The following is a 22,671-nucleotide window of genomic DNA, read 5'->3' on the forward strand; positions in this document are numbered from 1 at the left end:
TATCATTTGTGAAAATTCTGTATCTTTATTTGTAATTTCCTTGAGGGGCTTAATCATGTCAGACTAAAGTTTGGGGGGGACATGTCTGGACTGGTAAATGTGTGTTAGCGGTTAAGGCACATTGCTCTCATGCAAAGAGTATGAGTTTACTTCTATCTGATTTTAAGCAGTGATACCTCAAATAAAAAGACAATGTACAAATCAAATGGGGAATGTGACAACAACCCCCTTTATATGTGACAAGCATAGGATGTACTCAGAATGACATAAGCATCACAAAGACAAAATGATAAACAGCCTGAGCTGAAAACAAAAAAGCAAGCAAAATGGTAGTTTCAAGGATAGATTTGCTGCTAGAGACTGATGCGAGTACCCTGCTGTGCCGTTTGCTTTTGCCCGAAGCGTCACTGGCATGAAATAGGAAACATGTTTATTCTGCGTAATTGTATCGCTCACCTGCTCCATGCTTCAGCAATCCCTCTTCCGCCTCCTGCTCCCACTCATGGCAGAGTATTCCGGCTTCTCAATGCAATATTCCCACAGCCTCCCTAATTAAGGAATCTTTACAAAATCCACAGACGTCCTTACATAGCCGGGAGGCTCCCTGAAGATGAGGCTCTGAGATGCATTGCCTCTCCGACAGCCTGTTATCCAGTCAAATGCTTCGGACTGTTCCTAATATCTGTGTCACTTTCTTTCTTTCTCTCTCTCTCTCTCTCTCTCGCTGTCTCTCTGGTTGTGCTGTGATTATTTGCTCCAGGATCTGTGCTAAAGCAAAGACACAGGGTCAGTGCTGCATCTATGATTTACTCCGGTACGGCGAAGGATAAGGGATTTCCTCTCACTCGTTTGTTTGTTTCACACTCTTCTCCTTGCCTTCATGCTTCCACCCTCCCTCTTTCTCTCCCCACTTCCCTCCTCTCCTTCCCTTCCCCCACTAGTATGGATTCTGAGGGAAAGGAAGGGGGGGTTGGTCACAGTGGTACCATGTGACTCCCAGCACTGAGCCGTGGGACCCAATCAACTGAAGCTACTTCTGTTTCTATGCTGGGACCCCCTGATGCCCAGCCCGGCTCATGCCTGAGATGAAGCTTCTGTCACCATTGGCAACCATAGAGCACAGCAGTCATAATGTGACTGTGACAGACAGAATGTTCATGTGAGACTCTGCAGCAACATGCTGTGCTGAGAACATGCAGCTACATGCAGTTTGCCTATAAAAGAAATCGGGCTGTGGGATTGTGTGCATGTGAGTGTGTGTGTGTGTGTGTGTGTGTGTGATTTAGAGTTTTTCCTGATGCATGTCATGCATGTTTACAAATAAGAGGTGATATAATAGATGTCAGGTTAATTCCCACCATTCTAAAAAAAAAACTGTAAATATCAGGTAGTCATATTTATATAGGTCTTAAAAGTTTTGCTACACTCTATAGTAAATGTGACAAACAGTTACAAATAAATGGCAACACATTGAGTTACAAAGAAATGGTAACACATTGAACTAAACCTCAAATTTTAAAACTGAGCATGTCACTTCTTCACTTTTCCAATTCTTCATCTTCTAGAATCTGACAGTAAGTTTTGGGAGTGATTTTTTTTTGTGTGTTTCTCTCTCTCTCTCTCTCTCTCTCGCTCTCGCTCTCGCTCTCGCTCTCGCTCGCTCTCTCTCTCTCTCTCTCTCTCTCTCTCTCTCTCTCTCTCTCTCTCTCTCTCTCTCTCTCTCTCTCTCTCTCTCTCTCTCTCTCTCTCTCTCTCTCTCTCTCTCTCTCTCTCTCTCTCTCTCTCTCTCTCTCTCTCTGCAAAACGGACTTCAGGATAGGAGGTGGACTAAAAATGAACTCCCAAAACTTCCTGCCATTTTCTGGAAGATGAATTCTTTAAACAGTGGTACAAGAGGATGTGGTGCTTGGGTTTCTAAGTGGGGGTCATTTTTAGGATTCTTTACCTAACTTAAAGATTTACAAAAAAATATATAGAACGATATTGTACAACATGGTATACTTTACTTAAGAAAAAATCAATTGAAGACACCCCTGCATATCCCCAAATTTTGTCAGAATCAGCTCACATTTGGGAACTATATTTTTAGGACCCAGCATTTTTTGAGTGTACACAGACAGGAAAGGCTTGGAAGGCTAAGTCCTGCTTGGTTAATCAGGAAAAAGAAATTCTTGGTCATTTCCCTCTTCATACAGGGAGAAAATCCATGATTCACCCCACCACAACAGGAACTCAGCCAAGTCGGCAGGCATTATCTGTCACACTTCCCCTCTGCCTTCTCATCTGTTGTCACTCCTTCTGTCTTCTTCCTTTTCTCTCAAATATTCTACAATTTCTCTCTCTTCTCTCCTGTTTTCCTTGTCTGTCCTCAGATGCATCAAAGGAAAATGGTTTTACTATGGTAAAACTGTTGTAACCATGACTGTAGTAACCATGTTTTTTTTTTCAGACTTCAGAAGTTTGTCGTTATAACTACAGGTGGTCCAACGGTTCAGGTTTTAAAAATCTGTCTTAAATCAGACTTCTGCCTCTTTTCTTTTGGATTCTTTGAAATAGAAAAAGGCATGATATTACTCAAAAACATCAATTCAGAATGTTAATATACTAAGCACAATTTGATTCACTTAAAAAAAAAAAAGTTGCTCAACAAAATATTCTAGCCATGTTGTCTGGCTATCACCAGACCAAGCTCAATCTTTTAAAATTGAACATTTGTCTGGGGACTCTCCTCTGTATTTTCTACTGCACATGAGGCTTGATCAGCGGGCATGGGACAAATGACTCTGTACGCAATTGGATCCATCGCTTCTCTCTCCATCATACATTTTTCTATATGGAAAGGACCTTATAGCTTGCAAAGCTAGAACCTCCAAGTTATAAAAATGAAATAGATGTGGACAGAGAGGCACCGCCTGCTGCTCCACTGGACCAAGCCTTTGATGAGGCCATGCCTCTAGTGGAATAAGCTCTAACACCTTTGGAGCAGCAGAGGCCTCTTGACTTGTAAGCCAGCAAGATAGCATCTCATATCCATCGTGTTGATCTTTGCTTCGTGTTTGCGCACCCTCTGGTGTGCCAAAGCATACAAAGAGCTGTTCCATCTAACACCCTAAATCAACTCTAAGAGCCCTGACAGGACAGAGTAAATTTGCGTCTCTTGTCCTCGGATGATGGAAGAACTGACAGTGAAATTACCTGTGCTCTGAATGGAATGGAGAGCACTTTGGGTACATACCTGCGTCTTGATTTGAGGACAACTCTGGAGTCGATAGGCCCAAGCTCAAGGCAGGAAGCGCTCACTGAAAGTGCATGTAAATCAACAACTCGCTTGACTGAAGCTAGTGCAAGCAAGAGAGCAGTTTTGAGCAAAAGGTTATTTAGGCTCACAGACTGAAGCTGCTCAAATGGGTCTCTCATGGTATCTAGGACCATGGAAAGATCTCATATATAGGAACCGATGGGGTTCGAGGTGGGTTCAGCCTCCTAGCTCCTCTGAGGATGTGCACCACTAGGTGGCTTCTCTCTGGTGACTGTCCGGCCACGGCATGAAACACTGCTATGGCCACCACATATACTTTGAGCATGGAAAGGGAGCGACCCGCGTCCAAAAGCTCTCGAAGAAAGGAGAGCACTTCTGTCACTCAAGTGTGCAGGTCCAGGTTCTGTGCTTTCACTTCAAAAATTGTATTCCGCATCTTTTCTGGAAGGTTCCCAGATATCCGTTGATGGGCCACACATGAAGTGCCCACAAGTCGGGACGGGGATGCCAGATCAGGGATGAGGAGGTCTCTCCTCAGCGGTATCAGCCAGGGGGCTGTTTCTAGCAACAGAGTCAACTTGGAAAACCATAGTTGGCTCCTCGAGAGAGGGGCTATTAAAAGCACTTCTCACTTGTTCTCCCTGATCTGTTTGATGACCTGAGGTAACAGTGCAACCAGAGGGAATGCATACAGCTGGCGCATCCCTGCTCTTGGAGAAAAATATTGGGCAATGAGCATTGTCGTCTGAGCGGAAGAGATCGACCTCTACCTTGCCAAAGATGCTTCAAATTAACTGAACCATTTGTGGGTGAAGAGATAACTGAAATGTTTTCCATTCGGTCCAGGACGTGTTGACCCTTTATGTATGGAAGGAAAGCTCTTAGCGAATGATCTACAGCTCTTTTCTCTAGACAGTTTATGTGCAGCCGCCTCTCTGAGTTAGACCAAATGCCAGAGATGGGCCTGCCTTCATGCAGGGTACCCCAACCTAGGTTGGATGCATCTGTCAAGATCACTTTCCATTTCAAAACCGGGCCCATACTCATGCCAGACTAGTACTAGTCGGGTGCTTTCCAAGGAGCCAGGGCTTTGATACAGTTATGGTTCACTTTGATGCAAAAGTGACCTGACTGCCACACGCAAGCTGAGGGACAGCCATTGTGTGAAGATCCGAAGCAGCCTGGCTGGCGAAGGTGTTCTCATTTTAGATTTTTAATTCATGACTGGTGTTTTGTTTTGGTCAGTAAATCATGGGCTAATTAAAACTACTGAGAAGTGCCCATGCAAAACCAAAATGGGCATTAACCAATCTGTGGATCAGTACAATGGATGGTTTTCAACTATTTTTCAACAGACTTGCATGAAGGTCCATTAAAGACCTCCCCCTGTGGATTAGAGCAAATCGAGTAAAGCAGTTGAAATGGCCATCATGGTTTGAAAACTCCCCACTGATTGGGAAACACCCACTAGTGTTCTGCAGAGAGACACACCTGTATGACCATGTGCTCATCAACGACAAATCACTGTTAGTTCAATGTCACTGGTCACAAACACAAACCTAGGCAGCTGGCTTGATGTCTTATCAGACAATGTCTTGTAAGGCAACAAAAAATTTACATTTACACATCAACTAACCAGCAAATGCAACTTTCGGATGCCTTTTTTTTCAGTCTCCGAATGAAACACACAATATTTTTTGGGATATCAATAGCAGCGACGGATACATTTATGCTGCCTTTAAAACTCAGTCAGATGAAGGTATCTTAGGAGAGAGGAAACAAAGCTAACATTAGATTCAGGCGTGCCTTAAAGCCTTCCTGCCTTAAAAATGTGTCCTCCGAAGGAAGCATTTTCCAGGTTTCGGACGCGGCTACCGTCTCCACCCATGCGTCAACTTTCATCACAATTTCAAAGCCAACATACTTTTAACAATAAAAATTTCACTCTCAACCAAAGTGATAATTTGGATCAAAACTCAACACCAATGTCACCTTGGGATCATAGTTGAACTGTTTTTTTGTAGTTACTATGTTGTTTTCATAAAGGGGGTGATGCAGACTACTTTGATCGTGAAAAAAAACCCATTAAGACAAATCTAGTGAAGAACCAGTGCAATGTCACTTTTAAAGTGGTTACTATCATACATTTAGTTTGTAGATCTAATTGTTCAGTCAGTCAGGCGCATGTTTAGATCACCCGCATGCTCTTTATTATTGTTTGACCAAACATGCTTATAATCTTGCCTCCTACAACTGTAGATGCAGTTTATATGGTTGTCCACTAGATGGAAGTGAGAACTTATTAATGGATTGATGGAACTGACAACTTTATATTTTAAAGATTAGTTTAAACCTGAAACGTTTAAAATATATATATTTTATTTACTCCACATAACTTATTTTCTATATATTGCTCTTTAAAACATTTCTTCCGTGTTCTACCTAAATGTTTTATGTACTTAATGAGAGTTATTGTTTTTTCTGTGCAAATGACCGTAGGGATAGTTTTAGGGGTGGGGTAGTTTGTACAATATAAAAACCTATGGAGAGTCAGCCCCCACAAAGATAAACAGGTGTGCGTGTGCGTGTGTGTGGCCATTAAACAACTTGCCAACCACTATAAAAAGTTTTTACCTGAAAATATATATTACGTTATATTTTGTCTCATTTTATTTATACTTGATAATGTTTAACACATATTTGTGGCCATTAAACAACTTGCCAACCACTATAAAAAGATTTTACCTGAAAATATATATTACATTATATTTTGTCTCATTTTATTTATACTTGATAATGTTTAACACATATTTATTGGTGTGTAAAAAGTTGTTTTTTACTGTGACACAAAAGCACTCATTGTCAAGGGAATTTTACTGACTCATTTAATGGAAACATTGTCCTTAAGACATTTTTATGGATCTAAAAAAAAAGTTTAGTATTTGTTTAGCTGGTGATGTGCAATTTGAGGACATGTTTGACAGGACAAACAGGTTAAGTGTTTTTTTTTTTATGTGCGCTTGTGTGCACATTCCATTGTAACTAAAGAAAAAGGTTTAGAATCTTTTGAAATAAACCCCCTTTAACACACCGAGTTTTGCAGTCAAGAAGTGGAATTCCAGAACTGTTGAGGTATAAAGAAAAAGAGAGATGCAAACAGTACTTTCTTGTTGTGCTTGAACTACAGTGATGTTTTCTGAACCAGATACAATTTTATTTAGTGTAAAATTCAACAATGCCTAACACATGATTTGCTTAAATTATAATTCTGTCATTATTTACTCACCCTTATGTCACTCCAAACCTTCAGATGTCTACAATATATTCAGAAATTGTTTGGATGGGATTAGTTCTATTCTGTCTAGTTCCTGCTGTGCCGAGTTCTTGCTGTTTATATGGTTCGTTTCTACAGTTCTAGAGCTAGTTTCAGGTGCGCTACGCAGGATTTTTCCAGTAAAATATCCAAAAAACATGATTTCAAAACACCGCTTCGTAAAGCCTTGGAGCTTAATGAATCAGTGTATCAAATCAGCGTTTTGGCTCGCCAAAGTCACATGATTTCAGCAGTTTGGCGGTTTGACACGCAATCCAAATCATGAATCGATACGCTGATTCAAAATACTTAGAGGCTTCTGGAAGTGTTTTGAAATCGGCCCACACTACAGAAGTCATAAGTGACAATGAAGGCCTTTCTGAGCCATCGTATTTCAACAAAAATATCTTCATTTATGTTCCGAAGTTGAACAAAGGTCTTACGGGTGTTACACAGCATGTGTAAGTAATTAATGACAGAATGTTCCTTTTTGGGTGAGCTAACCCTTTTAATCAGTAGTTTATAGTTAATTTAGTTCCCTCATTTACTCTGTGTATTTGTTGTTGTCCCTGTTTAGTTCAGTTCCTTGTCCAGACTTGTTACATATATCACATGTATCACCTGATTACATTGCCATAGTAATAACAGTAAATTATGCATAATTATATGCAACTAACACTCAACCAAACACTAAACCTAATATTACTCAGTACTTAAATGTATACAATTACACTGTAACAATGGTACCTTAAAATAAAGTGTAACCTTTTATTTTAAGGTGACGTATGTTGTACTTACTCAAAAGAGTATTAAGTGATATTAACTACATGTACTTGCAGAGTTAGGGTTTGGGTTGGTGACTTGTAATTATGCTTAATATAGAAATAACAGCAAGTTAAGTGCATGAAGTAACGTGTAAGTATCCTACGTCACCTTAAAATAAAAACATTAAACCCCCCTGTAGTCAATAATTGTATTCCTTAAAACACATCTCTTTGATATGTAAATGTTTTTTTTGTTCTGTGAATGTTTTCTAATAGCTTGAATGTACCTTAATTTAGTATACGCCATGAATATGCAAATTGCCCCTGCCTTCACTCACTCATACAGGGTCGTCCTCATGTCGGTAACACGTTTTATGTATCGCTCTCTACAACGTCGGACACAACGGTAATTAATATATGATTAGCCTTTTGTTTGACTACATTATCAAACAGCGAATAATGTGTTGTTAATGTTACACAAACCATGTTCCCATTCACCATCTCCGAGTCAGACAGCTGCCTAAAAATCAGTAGGCTATCCATAGAAACGCTTTCAACAACTTAGAACGTCAGTGGGGAAAGACAATATAGTTCTCCATAACATCGTAATATACATCATATACATAATTCACCTGCTATATTGGTAAAAGTAGCTACCTGATTTTTTCATATCAACAGAAAAATATACCAGGATAACCTGGCTGCTCTTAGTTGCTCCCCTGCTTCAGAGTGGTTATTAATGATAAGCTAAAGCTATATTTAACATTTCAATACTAATAATCAAATATCAGCTTCTACCTATCAAAACTTTAAACTTAAAAAAAATCCCTATTCTTTTGGACTTGGGCTTTTGAACATTTTCTAAGAATGACAATGATTAAGTTGTTTTATTAATATTAATATTTTATTAATCCAGCCATGTAAAACATTCTTCAGACAAAATGGCATTTCCTGTGTTGTGTGCATGACCAAGCCAGCAGATATCTGAAAAACCTGAAAACGGTGGTTTGTGTGGTGGTGATTTTGTTGGTTGACTAGTTAATCATAAAATATGAGAAAATACTATGAGCAAAAGCACTTTTTAATGTTACTTCAAGCCACATCTTCAACATTTACTACTGAATGTATGACACATGTCACTAAAATGTCACTAAGTTTCCCTCAGCTGTAAGCCGGTTGATTTCTGCTATATGTGGTTTACCTGTTTGTTGTGAAAAAAGTTGCAATAATTAGACCATTTAATGAAAAATAAAGACCAGCTTCTTAATCTTGTTCTTTGGTGCGTAACTTAATTGCGTGATTAGATGACCTTCTGTCACTATAAGATGCTTATTTTTCTGTTCTTCTTTGCTTAAGTTATTTATTTGTTAAGGTCATATTGCTTTTGTCTTAAAGCCGTAACTTTACGCACAACCATTGTTCATTCTTAATACATGACCTTCTTTTTGACAAATCAGCTTTTGAGGAAACTTTTAGGAATCCTGTTTAGAGGTCTTGGACACGCACGTCATTTGCAGAACAGGTTTTATTGTTGTAGTCTTATGCGTTTCAGATTTGTACTTCAGAAATTAGGAATATTTGTTTTCTAATGGGGCTCTTAGAAGCAGTTGTTTCTTTATTAGAATTACAGTATTTTTCAAAAAACATTATGTGTTCAAACCTTGAAATTACTGTACATAAGGAAAGTTCATTTAGTTGGATTAGTCAAGCTGCATCGCTAAATTTGTTAAAATAATGAACTTAATTTTGTTAGAGAGTCAGTGCTAGAGAATAGTTCCGATATTAATTACACTAAGTGTGTTATCTGTGTTAGTATTTGCTTTGTTCCGTTTGTGTGTTTATTTTTTTATTCAGTATGCTGTTTAGCCAACATGTTGAGCTTGATCATTTTGTCTTTTGACAGTGGTTCCTGGTTTTTAAAATCATATGTCTATTTTAGTAGATTTATAACTTATTACAAATAATCTGCAATTTGCATCACGTTGAATTGTGTTTGACCAATGTACAATGTACAAACTTTCACAGTATTAAAAAAATGATCAATGGCTAGGAAAAAAATATTAATTGTTTTCCCCCTTTTTTTAAACCGATTATTTTTCAAAGGCATAAAAACTATTTTTAAAACTCTGATTTTCTGTTCACATATAACTCATTTGTATTATTACAAATACAATGTTAATTAATAGAACAGATCCTTATTGACTGTTCCATGGGTTCTTATTTGTTGCCTGGTTGCATTAACTGCTTAGTCTCATCAGTTAATCTTTTGATTTTCTTGACTTCTGTAAGACGAAGCTAACTTAATCTTAGCTTCAGTCTTAAAGGCACAATATATAAGATATTTGGATTTAAAATATCCAAAAACACTACAACAATGTTATATATTTTGTTGATTTGTGTATTAACATTATCCCAAGTGTTTGTAACAATGTTTAAATCCAGAGGAATCAGCTATTTGTCTTTCTAATGGCCTGTGTCAATAATGATAATGTCAATAATGTTGTAAATTACGTCATATTCATGCTATACCCTTGCCTTGATTTCTTTTTTACTTCCATAAAAACAATGGAAACAACAGAGACGTGTTAATATAATATTGTGCATTTTATTAGAAAGGTGAGCAACTGTTTCAAAAACCTTTATTGACAGAAAAATGTCATTCATATATAACTCAACACAGTTAGTCTTATTGTTTAAAGGGTCATGAAACCTAAAAGCCTACCTCACAATCTTTTAAAAAAATAATACTTAAATGTGCATGGATGGCTGTGAAAAGAAGGAAAGGGTGTATCTAGGTGTGCCAAGGCAAGCAACTATCATCTCCCAGTGGCCCATGCCGACTATCAATAAAATCAGACGTAAAACATGTGGAAATGCAAGATTTTTATAGCTGTCAAAGGTAAAGTCCAATGAAATGCACCGACAACTGTCTGTTTCTTCCTTTAAGAATAACTGAATGCCCTGTTACATAAATAGCCTAAGAAATAACTGACTCCTCCGGGCCATTTAATTATTAAAAAATAATGCCCACTCAACCCGAGGTGGAAATGCAGTCACGACGCTAAGTAGAGAATGCGGGAGATCTGCATTTTGTTCATAATTAAACGTCATTTTGTTTTTATCCTATTTTTTCCTATATTTATTTGCTTGGTCAGTATCATAGTGGGTTTTGGTTATTTTGATGTTGTCAGCTGTAAAGACATTTGAAATAACTGAAAGCATTTGGCCAAGTGATATGGAACTATAATGCGGTCAAAACCTGCCTTGAACTATTTTTGCCGTGCGCTTTCCTGAAAATAATTTCACACCTTAGAATGTTTGTCATATTCAAGCATTCAACAGCCTCGTAGTATACAGTTAAAAAAGTATACTTTTTTATACAAAAAAAGTATTTAGTCAGTATATTTCACCAATTATTTCACCAATTGTGAAAGTTCTCCTGAGAGACAGAATGAGAAAGAAAGAAAAAATCCAGAAAATCACACTGTCTGATTTTTAAATAATTTATTTGCACATTATGATGGAAAATAAATATGTGGACAGTACCAAAAGTTCATCTCAATTGCCTTTTACGCTTGTACGCATCTTGAAATCTGAGAAGTCACTTTCTAAACTTTTCCACGGAAGGCGATCGGCTGGAATTTTACTTAAAAAAGTTAAATATAGTAAAAAGTTTTTAAATATGGATATTTTTCTTACACAAACACATTGATTTGCTTCAGAAGGCCTTTATTAACCGCCTGGAGCCGTGTGGAGCACATCATTTGACGAAAGGATACATTTTTATGGACTTCAAAAACAGAACAACAAATTATAAAGCTTGGATAAGCCAGGACTTTTTTTTAAAAATATAACTCCACTTTTATTTGTCTGAAAGAGAATGTCATATACACCTAGGATGACTTAAATAATGGGATAATTTTCATTTTTGGGTGAACTATCCCTTTAAGTGCATCACATGATCAACTGCTAAATGCAGCTTTAACCAACTTTAGTATTTCAACATGTTAAAAAAAATGTTGGTATCTCAAGGAGAACCTTTAGTTCTAATTCAACAGTAGTCTTGCCAGTCATAAATGGCACAAGTCATCATGATTTTCATAAAGTTTTGAGTGTATAACCAACTGGTATCTGCAGTATTGAAGACTGCGTGTGGAAGTGAAAAAACTTGTGAATACATAGTGTTATTACAAAATGTAGTTACATAATTCCTGTTACACGTTTGTACTTACTGAAGTAACAATATGAAATAATCAGTCAAACAATCCTAAATTAGTTTTAATAACAACAAGTAAGATATAAAAAAATGTTAAATAAGTATTGTAATGTTTAATAAACAAGGTATTACCCTAAAAGATTAGTCAGTGTACAGTACCTTTATTTCAGAAAAACTTTCTGGTATTTGTGACTACTTCTAATTTGACTAGAAGAATCAAGTTTCTTTCCTTCGGCTATGAGCCAAGTGATGTCTGCTGAACATGACTCACTCTGTTTCTGGGAAAAAATACTGTTGTAATTAGATCATACAGTCAGGGAAGAATTTTCCTTCTCAGAAGAATGAGAGGTGACTTAACAGGTTTCTTATATGATGACATTTTTTGCAGGTCACTGAAGTATCTCTGCAGCTTTACAGTATACAGTACAGTAAATTAGATATTTAGTCGATCATTTTTTTACTATTGCAAGACAACTTTAACTTGTCACCTTGGCTACTAGAAGTCATTTCTACTGAAATTTTAGGTTTTGTTCAATTATACCTTCAAAAAATGTATTGCGATCTCATATTTTTTTTACTTTAACCTTATAAGAACCCAATTACAGGTGTAGGGTCGCCCAAATCGTCCCAATGGAGGCTGACGATTGGTGGGTGTGGGTCGCTGCGCGTTCAGTCTTTTCAGCGGGGCAAAGGGATTTAATTCCAATTCCTCTTTATCTGACTCCATTTAATCATAATTTAGAGTTTAGGTTAGAATGCCAAATGGTTATTTGGTTTTTATATTTAATAGTTTAACTACACATTTAATTATTCTGTTTAACCCTTTGTTGAAATTATGCCCGTTTGTAACCTGAATAATTCCAGAGCAAGTCAGAATCAATCAAAGTGTAACAATTTGAGCATCATTTCAGCATCTGTTCATTTTTTCCAGCCATACACAGGTTTTGAGGGAATGTCAACACACTCTCAATTTGTAATTAATTTGCATTTTGGAAAATTGGTGATTTTAATTTATATGTTTTTTGACTGTTATAGGTTTAGAGGTGGACCTTCCTGCTTGTTTTTTTCAACAATAACAAAAACTTTGTTTCCTTATAAATCACATGGCACAAATTCATATAGAAACTTCACCTCATAAAAAAGTGATCATGAGATCTGGTTGAGAATTCAAAGCTGAATAGAACTGCTGAAGTTGATGTGCATGTCTGTTTTAATGAGATACTTTTAGAAAGCACCTCATGCATCACCTTGATCAATCTACTCAACATTCAAAATCCAAAACACCTCATTTTTAACAAGTTTCACATTTCAGAGTTTGCACAGGTGTGAATTACGTGCGAACAAGAGGCACCAAATGTCCCTTAATACACATTCAGACAAATACCATGAATGAACAATGAAAGAATTTACAGAGAGAGAAGAGTGTGTGGGCGTGTAGGAAACAGGTTAACAGGGATATTTAAGAGCAGGTGCAGCTATCTGTGCTGTCAGAGATGCAGATGAAGATGATCCACGTACTTGGTGTTGCATTTGCCGTCTCTCTCTTGATGAGAGGTAAGACCTTTTTATTGGATAACCAATACTTCAGGATACCTAATAATAATTTTGACTAATTGTTTACTTCTACGCAACAAAGTTTTAGATTGCATTTTTACCCCCCAATGAGGTTATCAGTAACTGAACTTGTTACTTGTTTTCTAGGATGTGATGCACAACTGAATGGTAAACAGTTTTACACAATTTAACTATCCAAATTCTTTTAAAACTGTTTCTGACCAATTGTTTGTCTAAAATATGTTTTCTTTACCTTGTCCATTGTCAGTGTGTGGCAAACCACGTCTCAACACAAAGATAGTGGGGGGACAGGATGCAGTGGCTGGCACTTGGCCATGGCAGGTCAGCCTTCAAGACTCTACGGGACATTTTTGTGGTGGATCACTCATCAATAATCAGTGGGTTCTGACTGCTGCACACTGCTTTAGCAGGTAACCATCATAAATCAAACCTTGCACTTATTGGAAAAAAACATGTAATTTAATTGATGTGGCAGATGCTTAACATTTCTTCTCCTATCATATTCCAGTACTTCAACTTCTGGCCTAACTGTGAAACTGGGACTACTGACACAGCAAGACACAAGTGGAAATACAGTGACCAGAAGTGTCTCTGAGATCAAGATACACCCATACTATAATGAGACAACTCATGATAACGACATCACTCTTCTGAAGCTGGATTCGATAGTGGATTTTAATGACTTCATCAGTCCGGTCTGTCTGGCTTCCTCAAACAGTATGTTCTTCAATAGCACCTCGAGCTGGGTCACCGGCTGGGGAAGAACTAAGACAGGCGGTAAGTATTTAATTGAACTAACCACGATCATAGTCACAACAGACTGTACTATTGCAGTAGTTGATGCACATTTGATCCTTTAATTTGTTTCTCAGTTCCCCTGCCAACATCAAAACCTCTACAGGAAGTGAACGTGCCTGTTGTTGGAAACAGGCAGTGTAAGTGTCTTAATACTCGCTTTACGATCACAGACAACATGATATGTGCTGGACTATTGGAAGGGGGCAAAGACTCCTGTCAGGTAATACCTCAAATATTTCAGTTTGTTTTACTTTGCATAGTTTTAATGGGCTGTTAATATTTTACAATGTGTAATAATTAAGAATAAGTAGATTGGGGATCTCTAAATCAAATCTTTTATTTTAGACAAATTAACTCACCATTTAAACTTTGAACTTTGATTAAAGCAAGGGAATTAAACCTAGAGAATTTATTTCGAAACACTATTGGATTCATTGCAAAGCTCAGACTATTGAGAGCCTGCCTGCTGTCAATGACTTAGTATATTATATTTTATATTCATCTGCAAGCATAAATGTAAAATTGTATGTATAAATAATAATAATAATCCAAATTTAGAAAATATTCCTGATAAAGAAATATAATTTTTGCCCAGTTTAGAATACATAATGTTTGTGCTGAAATGAAGTGAGATTGCTATATAAGTTTTTTAAAGTTCCAATGCCAATGGACCCTAAATATTATGTTCCCTTTTCAAAGACAGCTATATACAGCTATATATATATATTTTATAAAAGACCCATTTATACTGTGTGATATAAAGGCATAATTATATCAATAAATTAAATAATTGTCTTGTGACACAGCAAGGTGAATTTAACACATAACTGAAAATTGTGCTTATCACTATTCTGGCAACAAATGAGGTGATTAACTACACACAGCTGACAGAAATGAAGACTCAAATCAGAGCCATGACAACATACTGGTGGCTGGAAAAAGTGCAAACGGAAAAAAAATAAAAAAATCCAAACTGAGTGACACTGTGACCTTTTACAGTATGTCCATAAAATATCCACTTATGTGAAACTAAAACTGAAGCAAAACTTGCAAAATATTATGTGTAAAATGTTTGTTAAGTTTAACTTTTTTATTTCACTGTTTAGTTTGAAAACTATTGTAGTTTTCATGTGACAAGTCATCATAGTGTAATTTTCAATGGCAAGTTAGGCATTTCCTAATTTGACGCTTTAGACATGCAATAACAACAATTGTCATCTTCGCATTATTCCTTCATATTAGGTTATGTATTACAGATGTAAACTATAACTGCAGTTGATCTGTAGAACAGGTTACTTGGCATGTTACTAACCTGTTCTTCATCCTACAGGGTGACTCTGGTGGTCCTATGGTCAGCAAACAGAACTCGGTTTGGATCCAGTCTGGAATTGTGAGCTTTGGCGAAGGTTGTGCTCTACCTAACCTCCCCGGTGTGTATGCCAGAGTTTCTCTGTACCAGAACTGGATCAATGAGCTGATCACCACCAACCAGCCAGGCTTCATTACGTTCACCTCCAATGGTACTGACGGTGACCTTAGCATCAGCTGTAGCAGTGTGCCTGCCATTACAACAACAACAACAACAACAACAACTATCCCTACAACAACTGTCCCACGTAAGGCTCCTTCTAGTTCCAAGGAGTTTCATGCATTAATCATGTACTTGATTTCAAAGTGTTTTGACTTAAATGCATGCTAAACAAGAAAACAAAAAAACATAACAACATTGACGATGCTATTGTCAGATTTGATCATTTCATTAGAGCATGCCACAGTGTTTCCTGAATGTAGCGACGAACAAACAAATGACTAATGAACCAGTTCTTTTTAACAAGCCATTTTAAAGTATTCCCAGAATGCATCACGCTTGTGACTGCAATCAGACTCGAAAAGTCATTCAAAGCCTTTAAACGTCTCCTCTCTTAATAGTGAGTCAGTTTCTAGGACCAATCGCTCATTTGGCCAGACAGCAATTCATCTTTTCTGAATCATTCTGTTAACCCCTAACAGAAAACTGTTAGGGGTTAACAATTCAAATACTGGTGTCTGGAGACTGTAGTGCATACTGTGAGCTTAAAGACCTAGCTTAAAGATGCACTTTAATGAATAGTACTTGAAACAGGTTAGAGGCTTGAACCCAGAGATGGTATTTGTGATGGCACGACTTAACAATTGGATAGCTCGTCATTTATTTATTTTTTGTCTCGAGTCCTTATTGTTCTTAAGATACTTATCTTTCAGCTGACTGAGTATTAATGAGTTTTGGTAAAAGCAGAAACAGAACTGGAAAGACTTGACTATTCAAACAAGGTTCAGAAAGCCTGTTCTCCCAGTGCACTACACAGTTTTCATGACTCATTGATTAGCCTAAGCATAACAAATGCAATCATTATTTGTATTTTTGTGTTGCTCTTTAAGCTAGCCATTTCAAAGTTCAAAGAAATATTTGACTGATAAAATCTGGCGTTCATTCTCTCTCTCTCTCTTTTCCTGTAGCTGTAGTGTGTGGACGTGCTAATCTGAACACCCGTGTAGGAGGAAACAGCTCACTTGTATCTCCAGGCATATGGCCATGGGTGGCCAGTGTGCAGTTTAACGGCAGTCACGTTTGTGGAGGAACGCTGATAGCTGAGCGCTTTGTCATGAGCTCTGCCAGCTGTTTTACCAGGTAATTGATCTTAAATATGAAAAAAAGGACATTTGATCAGAGAAATCAAAATAATCTCATGCAATGGAATTCCTTTTTGTCCAGATCCACCAACGCCTCCGATTGGACCGTGATCCTTGGCCGTTTGAGTCAGAATGGCACCAACCCCAATGAGATCTCTATAAAAGTGGCGAATCTCACAATCAGCAATCTTACAGGCGACAACGTTGCAGTCTTGCTGCTGGCCATCGCACCAAACCTTAACAATTATATTCAGCCTATATGTGTGGACTTGGAAGGGAATAACTTCAACGCTAATTCTCAATGCTGGGTGGCAGGATGGGGCTCCGGAGCTGGCGGAGGTGTGTTTAGCGTGTGTGTGGTTTGGGTAAATCCTATGTCATGTGGGTAACATGTCCCCACAAAGAAATTGTTCTGGTCCCCAAGAGGACAATCATACTAATTGGTATTTTTCGAAAGTCTAAAAATGCAGAATGTGTGTGTGTGTGTGTGTATGCTTTGAAACATTGCGCTAACTGCTAAAATCCGATTATTCGAGTTGTATCCTTTTTTCACATAATTTGAATTTGTTTTCCTTCTTTTATAGTGACTCAAACTCTTCAGGAATTCCAGGCCTCTATTGTGGATTGTGGAAACTCAACTTCCAGTATTTGCACAAGTTCTTTGAACTTGCAGGAGGCAAGTTAATTCTGTTTAAAATATATTTACAATAAGGTATAGTTTATTATTATTATTAGTTAATGTATTAGGTAACTTAGTAACTGACTAAAATCTTACTAGACTATTAGACTATATCAAGTTATATTAATGTTAAACTCTAAATATATTAATATATTTCAAGTTGTATTAACATTAAGAAACAAACATTAATTAACAATGAACATAAAGTATATTATGAATTTAGCATTAACAAATGCTAAAACAAAACAAAAAATGGTTGGCCCTCCCTTCTTGTTTTAGTGGAAATTACATCAACGTGTTTCAAAGCACTTCAGTGGGCCAGATTATTGTGGAAACTGTATACATTTTTTAGGATCCTTTGATGAATAGAACGTTTAAAAGAACAGCATTTATTCATAAAATATGTTTTTATTATAAATGTCTTATCTTTCTGCTAAGATTTGAAGTGACAAAAATTGTTTTTGTACATTTTGTCATGTTCAGTAAAGATTTCCCTCTCTCTTTCTCTCAGGGTGATCAAGGGGGTCCGCTGATGTGTAAGCTGGGTCAGTCATGGATCCACGCTGCTGTTTTAACTTTACAGGCTAGCATCTCAAACAGCAGCTCTAACACAAGCTCCAGCAATAACACGCGCTCTGGTCCCGGTCAAGTTGTCCAGGTCTTTACTAAAACCTCCAACTTTGCAAACTTCCTAAAAACTGTGGTGGGTTCTTTCCCTCCAAAAGTCACAACCCCCACAAGTGTACCAACAAGTACCTCAAGCCAAGCTTCCACTAATGGATCACAAGTATCTTCTTCCTTCTCTTTTTCCATTTATGTCCTGTTGCTCTCACTTGCAGCCGTCCAAATATTTTTTCAAGGCATCAATTGATTTGAAGTTCCATCTAATACATACAATGTGTTCCATCTAATCAATGACGTAATCATTTAAAATCATACAGCATCAAAAACTTTTGTAGAGCACATAATTTATTTTTACTTGACAAATGTGAACTCTTATAATCTCACACCATTAAGCTGTTGCCAGTTGTTCTTGCACTAGAATTACATTGTGGTCTGGCACTACCTTAAGACAAGTGCATAGCTTGTGTAAAAAGGCAGCTTCGATATATTTGCATTGTAGCAGATGAAAGTTGTTGTTCATCATGGCACTTTATGGAAAGTCCCGATTTGAGTGATTTAGGTTTAGTAGTATTAATACTGACTAAGCCGTAGCTTAACTTACAAGTAGCCTACCTCAAGCTGTACACCACTTGGGGCATTAATGTGGGTTAGAATTGTTAAAGTGTACTTAGAAAAATACATCAATTTTATTAGGGAAAAAAATGACTTAACATTTTTGAAATCTATGCTTTTCTGATTTTTGTACTACCTTTTATATATTTAATTGTTTTTTATGAAAAGTTACATGATTTAATATGAATGAAGAAACTTTTCAGTGCACTGTTAAAATGTGAAAAAATGAATCATGCATTTTTTTTTTTTTTTTGGTAAAAATTATAATTAAAATAACAAATTAAGTTGGAAAAAAAAATTTGTGCATTTATTTGAAGCATTTTGGTCAAGAACCAGAGGCATGTGGTAAGAATGTGGCTTTTATTCTGCAGAGTCATTGCTGCTGTAAACATGAGACTGTGCAGTTTACCAGATACTGTCTCCCAACAAGATCAACAACAAAAAAATTATTCCTGGAGTATCTCACAAAACCTGTATTTTCACCTCCCTGGATAACCATTAGATGCCACTTTATTCCTCTAAACTTTATATATTTTTTTATTATACATAAATAAGATAACATAAGGTACATTTCAGTAAATATTTTGTAAGAATTGATTACATTGCTTAAAATATTTGTTACTGTCCGTTTATTATAAAGCGATGTGTATTATTTTTATATGAGTAGTGTAATAGGTTTTAAATGTTATAGGCACTTATTCCAAGGTCCGTACTTCCCCTTCTAAAGTAGCATATTTATTTTTAGGTTTCTTGAAACCAGTGCGTTGTGAAAACATGTTTTACAGTATGTTTTGTACAGTTTGGGCAATCAGATGTTTCGTGTGAAAGAACATATTTCATAGGCGACATATTTCATATAACATGCTCAAAAGTGAATTGTCTGATGATCTAAGTTATCTTACTTGAATTAAAATGTTAGTCTAATATCTATTTGTAATTTAAGTTTCTTAAGATTATTGACATGAGAATTAATAAGTTGTAGATCTAAACGGTAACACTTTACAATAAGGTCTCATTTGTTAACATTAGTTAATGTATTAACTAACATGAACTAACCATGAGAAATACATTTGTTAAGAGTATTTTATTAAACTTGGTAAATAAAATTCTAGGTGTTCATAGTTTGTTTATGTTAATTCTCACCACAAATGTAACAAACATAACAAATGTTACCAAATGTAAACGTTTGATTTCCAAATTGTATTAGAAAATGTTGAAATAAGTTAACATTAACAAATGTTATAGAGGTGCAGTTAATTTTGTTCATGTTAACTAAATAATTTAACTAGAATCCTAAACATGTGTTAAGTGCATTCAGTGCTAGTTGAACTAAAAACACATTCACTTTACTGAAACCATTGAAACAGATTAAAACTGTATTGAGAATAATTATGTGTATATAAATACACACTCCATCATGAGAAATATGTGTGTATACTGTAAATATATATTCAGCTCTGAAAAAAAATTAAGAGACCACTTAAAATTGAGAAATCAATGTTAAGTGGCCTCTTAATTTTTTCCAGAGCTGTATTTGTCTAATTTATAAATATAAATATTTTATATATAAATATAGCATATTTTATTTATCTTAAGTATATATATTCAAGCATTAAAATGTCATAATCAGTGGCTTTTAATATTCAGCTTCTGTCGACTATGACTTATACCATACAGAATCTATTATAGAGTTGAATAATAAGTTCAGCTCTGAATATTGCGTAAGAGTTCACCAGGTTTGCTGCTGTAAAAACTATGCATTGATTCAAAATGTAAAGATGTAAGGGTATTATTACAAAAAAAATGACATAAAAAAAGATTGGTGTGGTAACTTACATATTTTTTAATGGCCCGTGACATTCTACACAACTTGTATTTCTGAGAATGTGTAGGTTTCTAACGTGCACGATAGGTGCAGACAGGTTCTGCACTGGACTGGATTAACTGAACTGAATGACACATTAAATACCCGGAATTTTATAAGTAAACAGACTCAGAGATCGCTCTTCAGAGAAACAGCTCTTCAGATCAGCATAATTCAGTGAGAAATTAATAGAAATTTTATTCTGCATGACAAAATATTTTGCGAACATGTTGATAAATCTATATTTGTCCAAATATGTATATACGTTTTAACTAAGTGCCCAAAGGGATGTTGTTTAGTGCATGTATGTGATCAGAAATAAAACTGACTGGCTTTTGTTTCTTGTTGCTCTTCCATTCAAAATATAATTTACTATAACGGATCGATTATAATGTACTTCTGACATAAGTTAAGAAATTATTGTCATTGCAACCTTATTCCTTATTTTTTCATAAACATTGGTCAAATAACGAAGCTGAAGGCTTTAATCTTTATAATTATACCAAGTTTTTCCAGATTAAGTTAGCGTGTGATGTTTTAACGTGCATTGAATGTTGACATCAGTAATCTGAGGCCGTCTGCGATCTTTGACTGTAAGGAGTTAAGAATGATTTCAGTGCCGTTCTTTTCTCAAAAAAAACTTTAAGTCTTCCAGAGTTGCTGCCAAAGCCGATTCAAAAGACCGCCGTTCGCCAGCTTCTTTGTTTACAAGTAGCCTGCGGAACCTCCGCAACTCTGCCGTCATTAAGTTAAGCACACGCACCAACTCTACGATATGATTGGCTTGACCAGAGTTTGTTTTTTCCAGCTCGCAAGTCTATGGAGAGTTGCTAAACACTGGCTGCAAATTAAATTGGCTGCCACTAGGGTGTGTCTAGATTTCAAGGCTACAAAAAGACTATAAGTAAACCAATATCCTTCAAAAAGGTCTTGTCAATATAGCGGATAAATTAAATAGTCAAAGACTTCCTGCACTGGATGTGCTGGTTTCAGCTTCATCAGCGGCTGCAGTAATGTCCTCATCTCATAAATCATACACTTGCAATTCATCAACTCAATTCATCAATTTTCTTGTTAAATGATTTAGTCAAAATAGAGAGAAAAAGTTGCTAATATCTTTGTTACTCAGTACAACTACAAAGTAGCCAAAAAGATACTTAAAGGTATAGTTCACTTTAAAATGAAAATTCTGTCATCCTTTACTGACCCTCAAGTTGTTTCAAACCTGTATCAATTTCTTTCTTCAGCTGAACACAAGGGAAGATATTTTGAAGAATGTCAGAAACCAAACAGTTAACTGGAGCCATTGACTTCCATAGCAGGAAAAAAATAGTATGGAAGTCAATGGCTCCAGTTAACTGTTTGGTTTCTGACATTCTTCAAAATATCTTCCTTTGTGTTTGAGTTGATGAAGATGAAGAAAGAAATTCATACAGGTTTGAGACAACTTGAGGATGAGTAAAGTAAGACAGAATTTTCATTTTAAAGTGAACTATCCCTTTAAGTACAGTAACTAATTACATTTATTCTAATACTTTTCACCACTGGAATGTGTTTATATATGAGTCACATATATGAGGTCTAAAAAGCTACATTCTTGCCTAAAAACTCTTAAAACTATATTCTGTGACACAAAAACAGTAGTATTTGTAAAATATATATATGTATGTATATAGTGGATTTACTCGACTGCCATGACAGACGTTGCAAGCAAGTGAACTAATACAAAAGGTGAAAAGGTACAAGTGCTGGGTTTTTGGGAGAATATCGCACTACTGGGAAAGAATCTTAGCCAATCAGATTCGAGAACCAGAAAGTTCTGTTCTATAAACATACATACAGCAGGTACAGCACATTCTGTAGTTTAGAAGATGCTTATCTAAAGTTCATAAATTACTTAAGAGACTGGTTCATTGTGCTTTTTATTGAGCATTGCATGAATTGCCTTAAAAAAGAATAGACAGTTATGTAACAATCATCTGTTTCTATTGGGTGGCATTTTTGTTATAGAATGTGTAACAGTTCAAACACAGATCATACTTAAAGGTTAACATGAAGAGGGCAGAATGAAAGAAAGTTTTCAAATACTGAATGTCATCTATACTCTGCTCTTTTATTCTGAGATAACATGATGGCTATCAGACAAATGAACCTGAATCTGTCACTCAAAGTGGCCACGCCTTTAATTATACAGAAATGTAAGGCTTAATCTAATTTAATGAATAAGTAAAAACTTTCACAGCACTTACAGTTGTCAGTAAAGGCAAACATTGGCTAGACCAAAACCACAAATTGTA

General features: G+C 36.2%; 2 protein-coding genes across 3 annotated transcripts in view; one reads left to right on the forward strand and one right to left on the reverse strand.

Moving 5' to 3' along the window:
• arhgap23a (Rho GTPase activating protein 23a) overlaps window positions 1-904 on the reverse strand; it is an 80,268-nt gene extending 79,364 nt beyond the window's left edge. For both annotated transcript variants that reach the window (XM_067419300.1, XM_067419274.1), the window contains exon 1: window positions 457-904. In XM_067419300.1, the coding sequence (XP_067275401.1) occupies window positions 457-465 (9 nt within the window). In that variant the 5' untranslated portion in view covers window positions 466-904. The remainder of the gene's footprint in view (window positions 1-456) is intronic.
• An 11,158-nt stretch (window positions 905-12,062) lies between these two features.
• On the forward strand, window positions 12,063-18,753 carry zgc:100868. The gene is made up of 10 exons (XM_067419333.1): window positions 12,063-13,106; window positions 13,254-13,274; window positions 13,375-13,537; window positions 13,636-13,904; window positions 14,000-14,145; window positions 15,256-15,541; window positions 16,422-16,593; window positions 16,678-16,934; window positions 17,180-17,271; window positions 17,786-18,753. The coding sequence occupies exons 1-10, from the start codon at window positions 13,046-13,048 to the stop codon at window positions 18,143-18,145; spliced, it is 1,827 nt and encodes a 608-aa protein (XP_067275434.1). The 5' UTR covers window positions 12,063-13,045; the 3' UTR covers window positions 18,146-18,753.
• The last annotated feature ends 3,918 nt before the right edge of the window (window positions 18,754-22,671 follow it).

Source organism: Pseudorasbora parva, chromosome 2, assembly GCF_024679245.1.
Source record: "Pseudorasbora parva isolate DD20220531a chromosome 2, ASM2467924v1, whole genome shotgun sequence".
Lineage (NCBI taxonomy): Eukaryota > Metazoa > Chordata > Actinopteri > Cypriniformes > Gobionidae > Pseudorasbora > Pseudorasbora parva.